Raw genomic sequence first — 17777 nt, 5'->3', positions numbered from 1 at the left:
TGATTACATCGAATCGATGTCTTCCAAAAATATTAGTAAATTTACTGACAACGAATTATCACTTGAGTCTAATGAATCTAATAAATTTTTTTGTCATGGGCAAAAAACGCTTATGCACGATCGATCGTTGTGAACAAAAACCGTATAATAATCGTGTCTTTCCTGAACGATTCAAAGTAAAATTCAGTGTTGAACTCTCCATATAATTTGCTTGTCGCTTCGACTACGAAAATTTATCGATCTTTACACTACAAAGTAATTAACAGTTTTTAGTTTTGTTACAGAGGTACTATTGGCTGACGAAATTTCATTGCTGTTTTTGCAAAGAAATCGCATCCGATACTGCATTGAAAATTCTTCATTGTATGACGAAACAACCTTCCTTGGGTAGATAACAGAATTTTTTCATACCGTCATTCATCTAAAGGAAGTGAGTACCGTGAAATATGACATCGACGTTCTCATAACCTACAAAACAATTATGACATGAATTTATTTTTTTTCTCGAAGGCAAAAAAAATCGATGAACATTCATAAAAAATTATTCATACCAAACCGAAATTAGCAAAAGACATGTCATATAATTTTCCAGCTGTTAATTTGCAAGGTTCGATACTTCTCATCATCATGAAAAGTAATAATTTTCGCGTACGAGGACTGATCTCGTACCATTTTGCCTCGTATCTATTGAAAGATGTTCATTAGAATGAAATTTTATCTCGACCGAATTGGATCAGTGCCGCATTTTTATTGATCACCAAAATACGCACACTAAATCCCGTAGTTGTTCGCTGTGATCAATCAATTTCTGTCCTGGCCAACTGAGGTAGAATACATGAAAGAATTTGGCGAGTGTGTAAACTGTGTATCGGGTGGCCTCATCGGGCTGGTCCAAATGCATGACCACCTGTTTTCGGTCAATGAATTTCAATTTATCATTGTTTCAAAGTTTTTCCTTCTTTCAACTTGAAAAACTTGGATCTAACCTGGTATCCTCCCATGCTTACGGAAATAACGCTTAAACCAATCACAGGTAGCATTACATTTGCATGAACCGATTCAACCGCAGCGGCAAAACTTTCCGAGTGGAGTTGCGAGTGACAAAGCAAAACAAAGGTGGTTTTGATTATTATTGAACGTATAAAAACCTCTTTGAAAATTTAAATTTTGGGTTTCCAAGCGCGGAAATTCTTTAATTGTTTAATATTTCTGTATGATTTTAGTTCAGACGATAGCCACTGCTTTACACATCAAAACGCTTTTTGGTTTTTTGATCTCAGATAAACCAATCCCTCGGAATCGTGGAGACCATGGAGAAACACATGGGTTCCTGTAGAGTAGTTTTACACCGAATCTACCCAAGATATCAGAGTTAAAAAATTCTATTATAAAATTGAAATACCAATAAATAAACCCTTCAAATTTCAAAAGTCCATGTTTTTTTTCCTCGCCGCAAGAAAATCGCGAAAAAACCCCAAAAATCAGGCTGCCACACGGAGTGACCCCCTTAATGAAAAAGCGAATAGCATTGATTCATCTCGATTTTTCTTTCGTATTGAATCATCCATCGGATTTATCATCTCGAGTGTTCAAAAATCTAATTCACCATTGACACGACTTCGATCAACATCTAAAATCTATCGTGAATCCAGTGAACAACATTCATAAACGAAATACTTGTAAAAAACTAGTAATATTTTCAATAATTGAGTCACCAACTCTATGGCTCCTTGATGCATCTTGATGCAATCCGCCACCGCTTGATACATAGCGTTTTCCATTTTTATACTACTCATGGTGGTAACAAACTCATTCTCATTTGATTCCATCAGTTGCTGTAGTCGATCTCTAACGAAAGATTAGACATGAAACCGTTTGCACACGCAGATGCTTGTTCTCGAAGTTTGCTGCAATATAATCGATTTTTACCCCACAGAGGCGAATAACCCACAAGCGTGTTGAACAAACACGGTATACATCGTGTCCATTGCGATGACCGTCGTAATGCCAAGAAACATACAAACATCAGCATGAAGCATAATCGGAATGTAATATTTCTCTGTGTCTATGTTACCGTATGCCATTGGGAGAGGGTAAATTAGAGATCTTGATGCATTCAACGGGGCCAAGACGTTCATTAATATGGGCTCCAAAGGCATAAGAATAAATGTTGTCAGAGTCATGTACATGTAGACTGCACAGTAAAAAAAAAAAAAAAAAAAAAAAAAAAAAAAACGAATTGTTGCACGATCAATGAAAGATAAAATGAAAGATAAATAATAACAATGGATTTTTCACTACTTATTGATTGGCGCACCACTGTAAAATCGTGTCAATGATTTCCCCTCCATCGCATATTTTCTCAATACTTCTAGATGAGGTTGAAGAATATCTGATTTCCAATCACTTCGCATACGGAATATTAGACTTTTTATCTACGAAAAGACATTTTTATTTGGAAACTAATTTTGGGTCACCACTAGTAGTAAGAACTGTAACTTTTCCAAAATGCATTTTTTTCATCGGCTGTGGAGAATCTACATCATGCTAATCAGTGAGGGGAGGACCACGTCTTGTTATATAAATTGTCACTGAATAAAAAACAAATGAAAAAATGTGTCCGAAAAAATGCAACATTTTTTGATTGCAATTAAAAAATAAACGATTCATATCTTTTCAGTGCGTTAAGCTACAGAATTCAAAGAGGTCACGATCAGAAGAAAAAAAAATACGTCAGCTTGCAGTATTCTCTGAAATACTGTAATTGTTTAATTATTAAAAAAATAAATTTTAAAAGTCATCGAAAACAGCTCTGAAAAACATTATCGCTCCGTAAAAAATAGAAAAATAAAATACGGTCAGTCTTGAACATTGAAAGTTTGAAACGTTTTTGATGCTAGCGCACATGAAACAGTACCCAAACGTTATAATTCAGCAACGGTTCTTTTCACATATGAGGCTTTCTCCTTTAACAGGGTATGTGTGACATTCATTGATTTCTCAACTCCGAGAAATATTACCATGTATGCCACAATCAATATGATCGTCCCCCATCTCCATATCACATTTGTTAAAGAATTTTGTGGAAAAAGAATTATGCATCGTAATCGACTAATATTACCTGTTCCTCTTTCAAAATATAGTTAAAAAATTTCACCACGATTGCAGCTTCAGAGATGCAAAAAGATGTACTCTCTACGACCGAATCCAAATCGCCCCATCCATCAATCATGTAGAGACTCTAATTATCAAAATTAATAGGCTTATACAAAGGATTATATTCGATTCGCATTTTTACATCAGATTTCAAGAATAAGATATTTTAATTTTTGAATTAGAGGTATCGAGAAATTCATACAGTTAGAAAATATATTCATCCGTTCATATTCATGAAAAAAATATATTTTTTCGTTATCGCTTGAAATAATATTAATTGGTAAAATTTCAAAGAAGAGTTTATAGATTTATTCAATGCTCAAATAATATTCGTACCAATGACACTGCACCGGTCGTCATTACACAAACGTAAATCATTCTGTATAAATACTTGTGGGAAGTTTTTTGAAAGGGCCATTGCCCGAGATAGATGAGAAGAATTTTATTAATTTGAAAATACAGATTATCGGACACATCCATGCCTCAACTCGAATTGCAATTTCACTGACAAACAGCGTTTTCTCGCACCATAATTTATGAAGGTTCTTTCAACTTTCGTCTTCATTATCGATTCTCTTGGTGTCTCGTTACAAACAGAATAATTCTCATTAAGATTCACAAGTCCCGGAATATTATATTGAGGAGAAATAGAATCAATATTATCAAACGAACTCGCACTTCAAACGCGCGCAGCAGTGATACTTCCCCATTAGAATAGGGTGCATAATGAAAATGGCTTTTAAGAAATAATTTTATTAATCGTGTGTGCATACTAAGTTTCGGAGTTGTGATAATTTTTTTCATAAACACATAAATAAAAATTGTATCCAAAAACAATTAACTCCTCAAAATGGTATATTAGCAAAAGCTACTCAAACATAAAAAAAAACGTCGGAAGATATTGATTTAATTCTGATGACGAAATGAACCGAATAATATACAGAGAGCAGAGAGAAATCTTCTGCTGTGTGAGCCAGCAATGAGCCAGCGAGCTCAGGTAGGAATTTCACTATTTCCACGAGGAGCTGCAAGACACAAACACAGCCGCAGGCGTGGTTGTCCACGATGGGCGAGCTCCGAATCATGGAAGAGTTTTTTTTTAATATTATTTTGAAGTAAAGTGCAACAGTGCGTCATCATCACTGAATATTTCATTGATCGCGTGTGAGCATTCCAAAAGGAAAAAAATCCACGTGAATGTGCCATGTTCATTTTTTCCGAAAGTTGATTTTAGTTTGGCTCATAGAATTATTGCAAATGTGTTATATTCGTTACATCTTAAGCATACTCACGGAATGTCATTTTTTTATTGTTCCCACTCCCCACTCTCCACCCCATATTATATTTGCTACTATTGAAAGATTTTTTTCCAGATTAACAGAGCCCAGTCACATCGATAACGATTCTCAGCTATTTATTCATGTGAAGGAGGTGAGCACAGTAAAGTATGACATCGACGTCCTCATAATCTGTGGGACAGACATTCACGAAATTATTTTTCTTTGGAAAATGCTGTAAATAATGATCAACGAGTCATCAATACTTTAATTAAGTATACACACCAGGCTGAAGCTGGTGAAGGACATCTCGAAAAATTTTCCAGCAGTTAATTTGCAGGGCTCGATGCTTCTCATCATCATTAGAAGTATTAGTTTTTGTGAACGAGGAGTGGTCTCGTACCACTGCGCTTCGTATCTGTTTTTTCGAATATTTATAATACTACAATTCTATCGAAATACATTGAATTTATATCATTTTGAATCACGTGATACCCACACTAAATCGTGTATTCGCTGGCTATGATCAATCAATTTTTGTCCGGGCCAACTGAGGTAGAACAAGTGAAAAAATTGGGCTAATACGAAGATTGCGAATCTGAAAGCTTCGCTGGGCTTGTTGAAATTCATGATCACCTATTTCCAGTGAATAATATTAAAGAAGAGAAAAAAAAATTCTCAAATTTTTCTTTTATACGCCTTTAAAAAATGAGGACAAACCTGATATCCTGATACGCTCAAGGATACAACGCTTACACCAATCACGAGGAGCAAAACAATTGTGTGAGTCGATTCGATTGCATTGGCGAAACTTTTGTAGCAGTGTTATGTAATAAAGCAAAAAACAATGGTATTAATAATTCCAAATTCATTTTTCTCTCGATTATTATAAGTGTGATTCAATGGATATATTGAATTTATTTTTTTAGATTTTCATGAAAAAAATCCCCTGAAAAAATGATCTCAATTTTAGGTATCACTATCTCGATTCTTCCACAATTTATTTATCGACTTTTTATCCAATTTTTCGTGTACAAAAATAATAGTGATCTCAAGGAAAATATTGACGAAGAATACATCATTGAATAATTAAATTGTCTGTCCCTTTTCTATGGACATGATAAAAAAAATATATATTTTAAATCATAAAATCTGATAAACGTAGACAACAAGTGCAAATACGAAGTTCATCAGTACCAACCGGATGGCTCCCTGATGCATTTCTATGCAATCGACGACCGCCTGGTACGTAGCTCTATCCATTTTTCTCGTATTATTCGTATCAACGAATTTCTTTTCATTGGACCTGATTAATTTTTGTAGTCGGTCTCTGATCACAGATATCACATGTGAAATCATGTTTGTATATCGGTTCTTGGTTTTTGCATTATACAATATTGAAATCGGTTTATACCCCAAAGCTGCGAATAGTCCACAAGCGTGTTGAACATACACGGTATAAGTAGTGTCCATTGCGACGATCGTAGTGATTGCGATCAAAATAGCACAATCAGCATGAATCATGATTGGAATATAATATTTATCCACATTAATGTAACCGTATGATAGTGGGAGAGGATAAATTAAGGGCCTTGAAGTATTGATGGGGTTCACCACATCCATTAATTTGGGCACCACGGGCATAAGAATGAACGTTATCAATGTTGTGAACATGCAAGCTGAAGGGTAAACTTACAATAAATGCCACGAATTCAATGAAAAATAATGCCACTACTGTTTGCTATAGGTACTCATAAATCAGCGCACCACCGTAAATTTGGGTTAATTTTTTTCCCTCCATTGCATATTTTTTCAGTATCTCTAGATGTGGTTGCAAAATATCCGATTGCCAATCAGTTTGCATTCGAAAAAAAAGATTTTTTATCTGCACAAAAATGATTGCTTTTCGGAACTATATCCTAGTAAATATCATGTCGAATCGCGCGTCCAAAGTCCAGGCTGAACAAAATTGTTCTTCCGCGATGTATGAAAAATCTTTTCCGAATTTAAGGCTCTCAGATCAACGAAAAAGAAAAACGATTTTATCACAAGTTTAATCTGTCAAATTTAGTCGGACGTTCACAAGGTTCTTTCAAAATTACCTTTGTTCCATTGAAAATATAGTTCAGAAATTTAAAAAAGGTCCCAGCCTGAGAAGCGAAAATCGATATACATTCTACTACCAAATCTATCTCACCCCAAACTTCCAACATCCGGAGAATCTATTCAACACAATTTATAAAGTCAATCCGAGATTTCATTAGATCTTATAGGTTTCTAATCGCAAGCTCAAGTCGAATTTCATACTGCTTATCAGAAATCTGATAATCTTAGAAAAAAAATCTTGCAACCAATTTTTATCCGCACAAAGAAATGCTCCATCATGCATATATTTAAACAATAATTTAGTGGCAAAACGTCGAAGAAGCTAATTATTTATCTCATAATGAATCAAGAAAATTCCCACCAATGGTACAGTTATGCTCATCACAGCACAAATGTAGCCTATTCTACATAGATATTTGTGAAAAAGTTTCTGAAAGGGCCATTGTCCGAGGCATATGAGAAGAATTTTATTAATTCGATAATAAAGCCTATAGGGTATATCCATGTCGGGAGCAGAATCGCGACTTCACTGATAAACGCCGTTCTTTCGCTATACGTAATTTAACCTAACACCATTTCCAGTTCTGGCTTCATTATTCATTCCCTCAGTTTCATTACAAACAGAATAATAATGTCTCGTGTAAAAATTATGAAAGCAAAGTATCATGATGACACGCGGTCGTGGCAGACGAAAAATCGAACGTAATATACCCGATGAGTTTATTATTCCCCTTCAATATTACATATACAAGGAACATTATACATATTTAATACTACCAAACGAAATTTTACTTTGAACGTAACAATGATACGCGTGTCTCAAAAATTTGAGACTCATGATTCACGCTGTGAATAATTTGATAGAAAAATTAGTTTCTTCACGTCGTGTATGCAATCAAGTTCGAAAATAGCCAAGAGCATCCACAAACAGACTTAATTTGACTCAAACGAACATTGCATTCTCAATAAATTTAATAATTTGGCTGATCATGCGCAATGGGTAAGAAATGGTTGGTACCAAATTTAGTTCCTCCGGGCCAACCCAGGATTTTTTCACCAGAGCTTGGTCAACAGTATTGAGTCAAATGTTGAAGTAAAATATCGAATATTGATAAAATATTTAAGTGCAAATGATTACGTGCAAATACCATCCTAACGTTGACTGATATAAGTTCTAAGATAACATGAGATCGCGACTTACTACTTGTTGAGAAAGTAAGAGAGAAAATCTCGAAAGAGAGGGGGAAGTATAATTTCTACTTCACACGCGCCTTACAATATATAAGCAGTTTTCCCTTCACTAAGCTCGCTGCAAGTCATGCATTGTGTGTAAGACCGGGGAAAAACGAAGTGCGTAAAGAAATATTTCACTTCTGAGAAGTTTAAGAGACCTCGTCTGTTCTCTACCTTAAACAACCACGAAAAGTATAATTCGGGACGTGATTTTTTATTATTTGGGAAGAACACAATTTCTAGGTGAGGGCAAAACGTGGTATCGTTTTTCAAAAATTTGTGATTTTTTTCCTTCTCCATTATCCTATTAAGGGTATCCTATTAAATATATCTTCAAGTAAAAATTGAATATCCATCGATCACTTTTTTTTCACATATTACAGATGTGAAATCCTTTGTCCCCTCCATTCTTTGTGGAATCGAACCGTCTCGTACTTCAGTAGCGAACATAAAGAAAGTCACAAGAATTTTATTATTTTCACTTTTTTATACAGCATATTCTTTCATCAGAACTTCAAACAGTGTCTCCGTTTTTGACTCATCGCAGTAGCTATACACGGCACACGCGAAGTGAACTTTGTATGAGGGTCATGTATGAAAGGACTATAATATGTATGCGAAAGTGCAAATCCTTATGAGCAAGAAATATCGATCGGATAAAGTTTGCAGGCCTGGTTCGCTAACTCGAAGCCAGTCGCAGCCTAACCGTGAGGCAGGCAACACCTGATCTACATTGTAAAAAATATGTCAGCCGTTGTGAAGTTGCCCACAAGTACAAAGGTTCATTATCTATTGTATTTCACTCGAAAAAGTGTCAATTTATTTGGTGAAATTAAAAAATTCGCTCTACAGTGTTATTTTTATAATTTAAAAAGGTAAGGGCAGTAAGGATATTTTAATTTCCCGAACGTGTTTATCATTTTTCATTAATTTGTTTTTCTAATTTTTTATTAAGTCTTTTTTTTTTATTTCAACCATCACCGTGTACTAATCGAAATTAGCATACTTGGGTTTTCAATCATTCAGTTAATCCGCCACGCGAACAAATTTGTGTCAGCTACGCTGAAACAGTGCAGTCAGATAGTGAAGTGTGAAGAACACAAATTCTATACCAACCGAAAAAATAACAATTTGAAAACATTTTCCATCAAAATTTTCTAAAAATATTTAATTTGGTTTATGAAACCCGGTTCGAGCTACCAGATAGAAAAATGGATTTCAGGTCACTGTTAGTTGAGTAGAAGACAATTCGAATGTTTGTTTTCCTAGTGCAGGAAAAAAATTTCAGTGGAATGTACGGTAACGCGAATATAGTAATAATAATTTTCAGTTGGAAATATTTTACCTTTTTGACATTCTGCAAGATCGAGCCAAAGGAACAGCAATACGGTTGATATAATTGTCGTAGTTTAACCACTGTATTTGTAAGAACGGTTATTGAAATGAATAATTCATAAATTGTGCATACTTGTTATTATAAACGATCGATGATTCAACGAGGACGTTGTTTTCTCCGCGGCGAATGATGCGTGACTGAAACCCTGAAAAATGTTTTGAGTGGCCAAAAATAGTGGGAATAAATTTCCATCAATTGTGCTGTATCATTTGGTGACAATATAGTTAAATCAAACTTCCATGCTCCACTAATGTAAGGCATTCTAAATTCATATATTTTTGACAAATTTCCTTGTGACATTCAGCATCTCTATCGTTTCTCGACGTATCCGAGTGTAAAAGTAATCTGTCTAGGAAGTTTTCATTTTCCACGGAAGTGCTCCCTCAAGAGTACGTTACGTATAAACCAGCGTTTTGAAAGATTCATCGCAGAGACACCAAAACGGTGAAGTACGACATCGACCGTTGCACAACCTTCAACCAATAATGTATATTATTCAAAATAAAAAAGAGAGCAATTTAACGGTCGGAAGAAGCACATAGTTTTAACTTCCTCAATTATTCAAATTAGCTTTAAAATACTGGAAAATTGGAGATTCGAATAAAAGGATAATTTGATCTCCAGATTTTTTAAATGCCTGTAATGAGGCTAGAACTTGTATGACGATGGGCTGGCTAATACGCAGTTTTCCTCAGCCATTGTAAGAACGCGGATTCAGTATGACAATGCACTAGGAATAAATGGTTGTTGCACCATAGTTTTGAGGTAAGACACAGGACTGTCATGCATGGAAGTTAGGGAAAGGAGAAAACAGTCGGCTGAGACCTGAGACGAGTTCGTAAACATCGATATGGGCATGAAACTTCGAAAAGTGAAAATAATTAATAATAAAAAAACGTCTGACCGTTCCAAAACTTTCCATCGACATGACGTATAGATTTCCAGCTGTCATTTGGCAAGGTTTGAGACTCCTCAGCAATGCAAGTCTCAAAAGATGCCTCCCGCGCAACGGGAAACGATACCATTTGGCGAAATACCTACAAACCATTGTAATCGTTGTTGTTGAAATTTTTTTCTTCAGAGTTCATACTAATTTTGCGTAACTCAAATTTCTCTACTGCTCAAAAAAATATGTCGCTTCCGTTGCTAACTAAGAATTCGTAAAGAAAAAAACATGTTCTTTCCCGATTTTTTCTCACTATAGAAAATTAGCTGTACTATGACTCTGATTCGAAAGATTATTTTTAACAGCGCTGTCAATCCTCATGTATATACTTAACTATGAGGTTCGTTTAACCAAGCCGTGCTTTTTAATTTCTCCAAACTAATCTTAGCCAGTTTATGAATGCAATTGAACGTACACGGATTCCCTGAAACGGAACGTATGATCGGTGAGCATTTGGCTTGGCCAACTGTTGACGAAAAGATGAAACAATTGACCCATTATGAACTGCCCGTGTCTGAAAACTTGCTCGTAGTCTCCCAGATGCGAAACGACCTATTTCAAATGAGTTATCAAAAAAAAATTTACAATAAAAGTTACCAATTACTAAACACTCTAATTATAATCATCGATCAGACGAATTCCCATACCTGCAGTCCCGTTGCACTAATCATTAACATACTGGCTGCCATTTGGAAAAGAAATGACGTCGAGTACGATGTTTCAATGAGACGAGTGTATCTTTAAATAGAAATCAGATGAAACCTCACTATCCTGCTGTTTTTTCAAGCTAATTGAGATTCTGTATTTAATATATATATATATATATATATTAACTCAAGAACTTGTCCGTGAAATTCGACACAATGAGCAATGCGCATATAAATTTTTTCATTCCCGATATCCCGAGCTCTGTTTTCGTCTATATTCGTGTCTTTGATAATGTTTTCCAATCGATATCTGCGGGCGAGAATAAAATATTTCCTTTTAAATTAGACGGTTGTAAAATTTCTAAAAATTCACAAAAACATGGACAGATTATGACGAATGAGTACCCTAATATTGAAAACATTCCACATATGTGATGGACATAGGCGAGAAGCATCGCGTCAACACTGACAACCACCAAAATCGTAATAATCGATCCGACGTAATTGTGGATCATGATCGATACGTAATGGTCTTCCTCGTCGATAATTATGTACTCAACCTCATATAAAAACTGTCGTGGACGTGACTCGTTCAGTGGCAAAATGATGTCAAAGATTTGTGGTGTCAGAGGTACGATTAGATAAATCGCCAGAGAACCGAAAACACAAACTATATCAGCAGCTCAAATATTACATGAAACTATTTATTGAGCCAACAGCTCACCTACGTAACTGAAACCCAATAAAAATCCTGTATGAGCGTAATTCTTAAGAATACTCAATTCTGCTTCATTTTCGACCCCGGCCCAGTCCTTTTTCATTAGCTCCAAAAGTTGTCCCATCTACGATTAACCGGCCAATAAATCATCAGTCTACAACTATGATTCATTGCTGTGGAATACCTTAACGCGATTGAAGATACAATTGGACGATTTGAGGCACGCAACGATTTGAACACCCATAGGAACCATACACTCAACCATCATATCAATGTTCCCCCAATATTGAAGAAGCTTCAATCCCTATGAGAAAAACAAAAAGAACCTCTCGATTTATTTATTAAATCAGGAACGTTCGAATATTTTTTTTCAAAGATTCAATTCAGTCCAGTTGTAGTGTCGGGCACTATTTCTCTTAGATTGAGTGATTTCGTCCATTACGAAAAGTTCGAAAATTCAAATTGTACAATTTTAATATTCTTATTACCTGGACGAGACATACAGTTCCGATAGCCAGGTGCACCAATACCCACAGGATTTGTCGTTGCTTTAGAGATTGATAAGGCCACTGTCCAATGGACGTCATAAGCAACTTGTTCATTCTGTAATAACGATTGTCAAAAAAATCCATTCTTCGTTTGACGAAGTTCCGAAGAGAACTGCGAGGTCTTTCAAGTTATCGGAAGAAGGGCCAGTTTTGGTCAACGTCCTCCAATCCTCATACATCGCGTGATTGCCTCTAATTTAATATTCCTTTGACACTGAAAGTCTATCTCGCGTTCCATACAACCTGATTTATTATGACTGGTGTTATATCACTTCAAACGGAATCGATTCGAGCGTAAGAGTACACCCTCCGTTGAAATTGATGAAATTGAGTTCTTTGATTGTTTCCCTGCTTCATGCTATTTAGTGTCAGTTCATGCCAACATGTCGTTTTAAAACCATCTATTGTACTGATATAATTACGAGGAAGCGGAGACAGAAAACTTGTAAGGAGCTCGAAGGTACGACTCAGGATTGGAACGAGAATCGAATAAAATACAATTTCGAGGCGAAGCATCTTTTTCTTAATCATGGAAATGATGTAAAACAAAATTGTGAAAGTGAAGTAACGTATTGCAAAACTAAGATGTTATCATGTTTACAAAATCTGCAAATTATTTGATAAATTGACAAAATAACATTGTGACAGTTTTCAGTGTGTATGGATGAATACAACATAACGGTACAATTTGAACATGCCAATTACGTGGACATAAGTTAATAAAACATTTATTTTTTCACACAAGAGCAAGAAACTAACGCATTGAAGAGAGGACAGTGAAGAATGACATGGACGTTTGCATCATCTTGAAAGAGAAAAAAAATAAGAAAAATAACAATCAAAATGGTTTACTTTTCGAAACAACAAATTAGTTCATTTTTCCGTCATACCGCGCTATAGTTTTCCATTGTAAGCAAGTAGATTTTTCCGGCGCTGATTTGACATGGTCTCAGACTTCTAACCATAATTAAAATTAATAACTTTCGCGCTCTTGGTGTTAGTGCATACCAATTCACTGAGTATCTGTAAGAGCAATAAAAAATTATCATTCCAACACAAATATTCCTAATCACTCACACTTCTTCAGGAAAGTTTTCCAGTAAGAAAGTTTTCCAGTAAGTTTTCCAGTAACAGCAACACTGTGTTAGACAATGCGTTCCAACAACAGAGAAATACCACGGGCACCATACGACATTGTTGCACGGTGTTGCACAATGTTATATAGTGTCGCTTGCTGGAAAACGGTAAAACTACACAAAACAAATGGGGTCGTTTAAACCCTAAGTGAGTGATTAGGGATATTGAAAATCGAATTTGACATAATACTTACTTATGTTTATAAGCTTTTTTCTACTCACGCATAATCGAAAATTGATGTGCTGTGATCCATTATTTTTTGACCAGGTACACTATTTAAATACAAATGAAATATCTGAGCGAGTGAGAAACTTCCAAATCTAATAAGCTGTCCAGGGTCGTGGAGATGCATCAATACCTAAAATGCACAATATAACAGAATCCTCTTAACAACGAGCGAAAGAATTTGAAATACACGAGAGATTATTTCAGTGCGACAAAAACGAGTTGAAAATTTTGGAAAACAATAACTCCGTTTTATCACAGTATCTAATTGCTTCGTAATCCCAAAAAAATCGAATACCTGTAGTCCTGTGACGCTCAACGCTAGTAGGGAGGCCCCTAACACCCCTAACAGAGAGAGATTGTAAGCAGAATCGATGAGGCTAGTAAAACTGTAATACGGATAGAGAAAAATTGGTATTTTATTGAAAAGTTTTGAGTAGGAGTCCGTATTTATGAAATATCATCAACAACGAACATTATTGCGTTTTGGTGAAGGTCTATGCAGTGACAAATTATCTGAAAGCTACTGCTATTTCCACATCGCTCAGTGGCATCATAATGGTTGCATGTCGATTTCAAATTAGTCCTGATGAATGAAAGAGCAGATAGAATGTTTATCAAGTGTTCATAAGACACGAATTTTGCGATTTTTAATATAGTCGATTTTTACGAACTCGACAATTTTAAAGAGAGCACAAGCATGTTCCACGAATACGAAGAACATTGCGTCACTCGATATCATTACTATAATCGGCACCCATGACCCCCAAAACATGTGGCCGAATATGAAAAAGTAATAATCATCAGAGTTTACACCATAATAAGAGTTGAAAAGGTAAATTTTCCCCTCCGATTCGTTTGAAGGAACAAAAAATTCAACGATCTTTGGTGTCAAAAAGGGCATCATAAGATAACACGTACACGCGGAATACATCCAACCTGTAAGTATGTTAGAAAAAAAGTTTTGGACCCTTATTTGCTTTAAGTCAATGCGATGCATGTAAGATCCAATTATCCACATTATTTCTTTTGTTGAACCAATCATTTGACTTGTTCATGGTTGATTTGTTAGTTAATAGATGTGTGGGTCAAAAATAAATAAAATTGATTGAAACTGAAAAATATGAGGCAGTTTGCTTTCAACAACCCTTCTTCTCTCACTGATATATGCTTTTGTAATCCAGCGTCCGCGAGCAGCATACTTATGAAGTATTTCTGCGTTGGGTGAATCACCAAAACGCTTCCAGTCCGAAGATATATGCTTCAGAATCGTACTAAACTGGAATCCATTAGTTGGAATATTTCATTTTTTCAATTATGATTGCGTCAAGTAGTTATGAAAATCATCATCGTTTTTGTTTATTTCTAACCTTTTTACGTTGGAAACTGCCATTTAATAATTGTATGACTGCCATCGTTAGAATGCAAAATGGCGCTAACCAGTCGAGAAAGGCATCCGTATCTGGCCACTTATTCTTCAGATATAGTCCCTTTCCAGTGGTAACATTTATTACTATGATATTGACATAAGGCCGTGATGGAGTATAAATATATTATGTTGCTCGCGAAGAACGTTTTTTTCGAAATACTTGATAATCATCGAATCATCATCGAGTTGAAAAAAAAGTCAAGACCTAGTTTGAGACTTCCGGATGGATGCCATGTTAGGTTTGAGTAAAATTAAGAAGCTCCGATGCAGGAGCTCCTCAATCGGAACTTCGATATTTAGCTACGATGATGCGAATCGGCATCAATGCGAAAGCCTCAAAGCTTTGTGGGCCAGGCTTCAGACCGTTGGAGCAGCGTCAATTTTGACTTAAATCGGGAAAAAAATTACAGCTGGAATGAGTTCATTTTATGCCTCTTTTGAACATACCAAGTTTTTCACCTCCTCCATCACAGGAACAGCCGCGATTTTGGTAAAATAACTATAAAAAAAGTGAGTGTGCTTTAGACCCCACAACTGAAGTAAAACTTTTTTCGCAACGTACATATGTATGGGTCATTCCACCAATTATGGAATTAATTTGTGCTGGAGGGTCTGAATTATGCATAATGGTCATTGCTTTTCAAAAGTACACACGAGCCCATGGCAATGAACGTGAGAGAGAACGAAAATGTACATGCTCATGCGCATTCGCACTTTTCGTAGCACTTCCGTTAGACACTTCCGTAACAAGATTTTCACCAGTTTATCCCCCAAACCCAGCGCGCCTATAGAAGTTTTACTTAAAAAAAAAACGATTCTCGCCCAATACCTGTGTTTTGAGTGGTTTTACGGCTAAAAATGTCAATATCAAAATTGCAGATAATAAAATTTTCTATCGAAAAGGTTTTATACATTTTTCTTTAGGATTAATATTTTCAGAGTTACAGCCAATCATAATCACGCTTCTTGTCAAATTCACTTACTAATGACGCTATCCCGTATTATTCTCCGCTTCGCTCACTACAATGCTTGATTTTCTCATCCGGATTTTATCATGAACGATGTGTATTTTACCAAAATTACGGCTGTTCCGGTGGGTGAAGGAGGAGTAAAAATAAGTATGTTCAAGAGAGGCATAAAATAAACTGATTCTCGTTGTGATTTTTCTGTCCCGATTTAAACAGAATCTAAACCCCTGCCTCCTGGCCTATTGTTGGAACCGAGATTTTTAAATTTCCACAAAATCACTTAAAAACTTCTCTTATCGAATGGTTTTGGCATATTGAAAGATTCTTCACAAAATATCGTTAAACGTCGATATTATTATGATGAAATATTGTAAATCATATCCATGTGTACCTCAGGTATGAACATGCTCAACAGATTGGCACATACAAAAGTTGACATGAAACACGTCACAAAGAGCGATTGTTCCGGCCAAGTGCCGATGCTCATCAAAGATACTTTATTCCATTTATAATACGGATGGTCGAAAAAGCTCGTCATATTCCGCAACTACGAAGATCCTTTAACTATATACAGTACATTTTACACCAAAAAGGGTTAGCGTCGTATCAAATTTTGTTGACTTTACATTGATAGCGAACGCATTTACAAAGTCAATCCGTACAGGCAAAACAAAAATAAAAATGCGATCTACGATAAATTTGACAAAAGCATCGTGAGAATTTTTTTTAAATTATTTAACGTTCCAGCCACCTATTCAGAAATGTAAACAATGTGAGCGTTTTTTTAAAAATGACTTGTTATTGTCGTGCGTGGATTCTTCTTCTCGTATCTTCCCAAGACTGTTATTCGCAATAGCTCTACGGGAAATGGAAATACACAATTTTGTGTCACACGAAGTAATGGTTGTATTCATATTGTATGCATACATGCAAAGTAGTTACGATGGAAGATGATATCGAATGAGGTTTGCATAAGTAATGATAGATTGTAGGCGCTTGACGCAAAAACGTTGAATTTAAATAAATTTGTTGTCGCTGTACTAACATATGAAATTTGCTGCAGTAGTGTGGCCCACGCTGTCCTGACACGAATATTTCTCTCCGTGAGGCAAAAATGCTGACATAAAATGCATGGTACGGTGGAAAATATGATTGACATTTGACAGATAAATTGTGGTTATATTGGATTGCCTTGATGTTTTGTGTCGCCTAAAGTACATGGACACTACGCAAAGCATCGAAAGATGAAGTGATATCCAACAATTCTTGAACAGTTGGTCATAAGATAATGCGAATAACTTGTAGTGGAAATTTGATATGTACATGGATATTTGGTGAGGCTGATTGCCATCCGCTATATCATTTTAACACGATTGGATAATCAAGTTTGTGACTGTATTTACTGCAAAACGGAGAAAAGCAATAAAGATATCTCCAAGAGATAAAAGATAGCTAATTATTTTCGCATATTCATAAAATAATGTCGTTCGATACAAGGATACGTGGAAAAAACTGAATAGTAATAATCGCAGTCCAATAAGCAAAATTTACACTATGAGTCAACGGACAACGGTTACAGAATCCATCCGTGTAACGTTTATGTCGCTCATTTTTTTCTCGATGTCATCGAAAGACCCTCGTGTGAGCAAAAAATTCAAATTTGAATACTGCTTGAGAAGATCAAAATATTTTTTTTATTTTGGAACCTAAGACACTAAGAATATATAATAAGACAATAATAATTGTTTATCGAAGACAATCGAATTAGGTTCATTACATAAAACGAAAACACAGAGTTCACTAAACGAGCCATTGATACAAGTTAGGAAATGAATACGACTTGAAGTTGTAAGGAGCCTAAGGACGCGAGGAAACGAGTGATGCCGAGACAGGGAGGGAGTGTGAGTGCGAAGAGGGGAGAGCCGCTCTTCCTTATCGTTGAATTTTGATTTTGGCCGAAGAATGAGAAGTCCGGCGGAACGCGGCTCCGA

General features: G+C 35.7%; 3 protein-coding genes across 7 annotated transcripts; all 3 read right to left on the bottom strand.

Annotated features, from left to right (window-relative positions):
• Positions 1-206: 206 nt before the first annotated feature.
• On the bottom strand, positions 207-12149 carry LOC122409678 (uncharacterized). The gene is made up of 21 exons (XM_043417406.1): positions 11968-12149; positions 11664-11783; positions 11486-11603; positions 11167-11431; positions 10949-11071; positions 10762-10852; positions 10530-10666; positions 9956-10205; positions 9241-9313; positions 5848-6112; positions 5635-5739; positions 4715-4851; positions 3493-3638; positions 3122-3241; positions 2318-2435; positions 1930-2194; positions 1720-1848; positions 987-1077; positions 771-907; positions 552-684; positions 207-468 (listed from the first exon to the last, which is right to left on the bottom strand). Exons 1-21 carry the CDS (start codon positions 12109-12111, stop codon positions 418-420), a joined length of 3018 nt encoding a protein of 1005 aa, XP_043273341.1. The 5' UTR covers positions 12112-12149; the 3' UTR covers positions 207-417.
• LOC122410004 (odorant receptor 9a-like) lies at positions 3691-7044 on the bottom strand. Of its 2 annotated transcripts, XM_043417971.1 has the most exons (6): positions 6901-7044; positions 6536-6655; positions 6201-6318; positions 5848-6112; positions 5635-5763; positions 5024-5244 (listed from the first exon to the last, which is right to left on the bottom strand). In XM_043417971.1, the coding sequence occupies exons 1-6, from the start codon at positions 7042-7044 to the stop codon at positions 5112-5114; spliced, it is 909 nt and encodes a 302-aa protein (XP_043273906.1). In that variant the 3' UTR covers positions 5024-5111. The 2 variants fall into 2 exon arrangements, with proteins under 2 accessions (XP_043273905.1, XP_043273906.1); XM_043417970.1 differs by lacking the exons at positions 6201-6318; positions 6536-6655; positions 6901-7044 and adding exons at positions 3691-4625; positions 4719-4851 and having other exon boundaries at positions 4933-5069; positions 5154-5244; positions 5635-6088.
• Positions 12150-12585: 436 nt separating the features above from the next.
• LOC122410000 (odorant receptor 9a-like) lies at positions 12586-16638 on the bottom strand. 4 transcript variants are annotated; one of them, XR_006260830.1, is made up of 10 exons: positions 16538-16638; positions 16178-16350; positions 14760-14879; positions 14551-14668; positions 14064-14328; positions 13865-13975; positions 13688-13778; positions 13386-13436; positions 12918-13050; positions 12586-12832 (listed from the first exon to the last, which is right to left on the bottom strand). XR_006260830.1 is itself a non-coding variant. In XM_043417962.1 (10 exons), exons 2-10 carry the CDS (start codon positions 16322-16324, stop codon positions 12782-12784), a joined length of 1173 nt encoding a protein of 390 aa, XP_043273897.1. In that variant the 5' UTR covers positions 16325-16350; positions 16538-16638; the 3' UTR covers positions 12586-12781. The 4 variants fall into 4 exon arrangements, 3 of the variants coding, with proteins under 3 accessions (XP_043273897.1, XP_043273898.1, XP_043273899.1); XM_043417962.1 differs by having other exon boundaries at positions 13386-13522; XM_043417963.1 differs by having other exon boundaries at positions 13386-13522; positions 16178-16582.
• Between the last annotated feature and the right edge of the window lie 1139 nt (positions 16639-17777).

This window comes from Venturia canescens, chromosome 4, assembly GCF_019457755.1.
Source record: "Venturia canescens isolate UGA chromosome 4, ASM1945775v1, whole genome shotgun sequence".
NCBI lineage: Eukaryota > Metazoa > Arthropoda > Insecta > Hymenoptera > Ichneumonidae > Venturia > Venturia canescens.
Note: the sequence above shows the minus strand (reverse complement) of the source record. Positions and strands in the feature narration are given on the sequence as shown.

Bases quoted from the DNA above. Each gene is read 5' to 3' on its own strand.
- LOC122409678 (XM_043417406.1), bottom strand. From the start codon at position 12,111: ATGGATTTTTTTGACAATCGTTATTACAGAATGAACAAGTTGCTTATG. The intron at 3,242-3,492 runs GTACGAATATTA...TTTGATAATTAG, and splicing joins CGACCGGTGCAGTGTCATTG to AGTCTCTACATGATTGATGG. The intron at 1,078-1,719 runs GTTGGTGACTCA...CCACTCGGAAAG, and splicing joins ATGCATCAAGGAGCCATAGA to TTTTGCCGCTGCGGTTGAAT.
- LOC122410000 (XM_043417962.1), bottom strand. From the start codon at position 16,324: ATGACGAGCTTTTTCGACCATCCGTATTATAAATGGAATAAAGTATCT. The intron at 13,976-14,063 runs GTTCGTAAAAAT...TTCATTCATCAG, and splicing joins GCTCTCTTTAAAATTGTCGA to GACTAATTTGAAATCGACAT. The intron at 13,051-13,385 runs GTGAGTAGAAAA...TTGCTCTTACAG, and splicing joins ACATCAATTTTCGATTATGC to ATACTCAGTGAATTGGTATG.
- LOC122410004 (XM_043417971.1), bottom strand. From the start codon at position 7,044: ATGGATATACCCTATAGGCTTTATTATCGAATTAATAAAATTCTTCTC. The intron at 6,656-6,900 runs GTGGGAATTTTC...TGTGTTGAATAG, and splicing joins TGAGCATAACTGTACCATTG to ATTCTCCGGATGTTGGAAGT. The intron at 6,113-6,200 runs GTGCGCTGATTT...TTTACCCTTCAG, and splicing joins ATTAACCCAAATTTACGGTG to CTTGCATGTTCACAACATTG.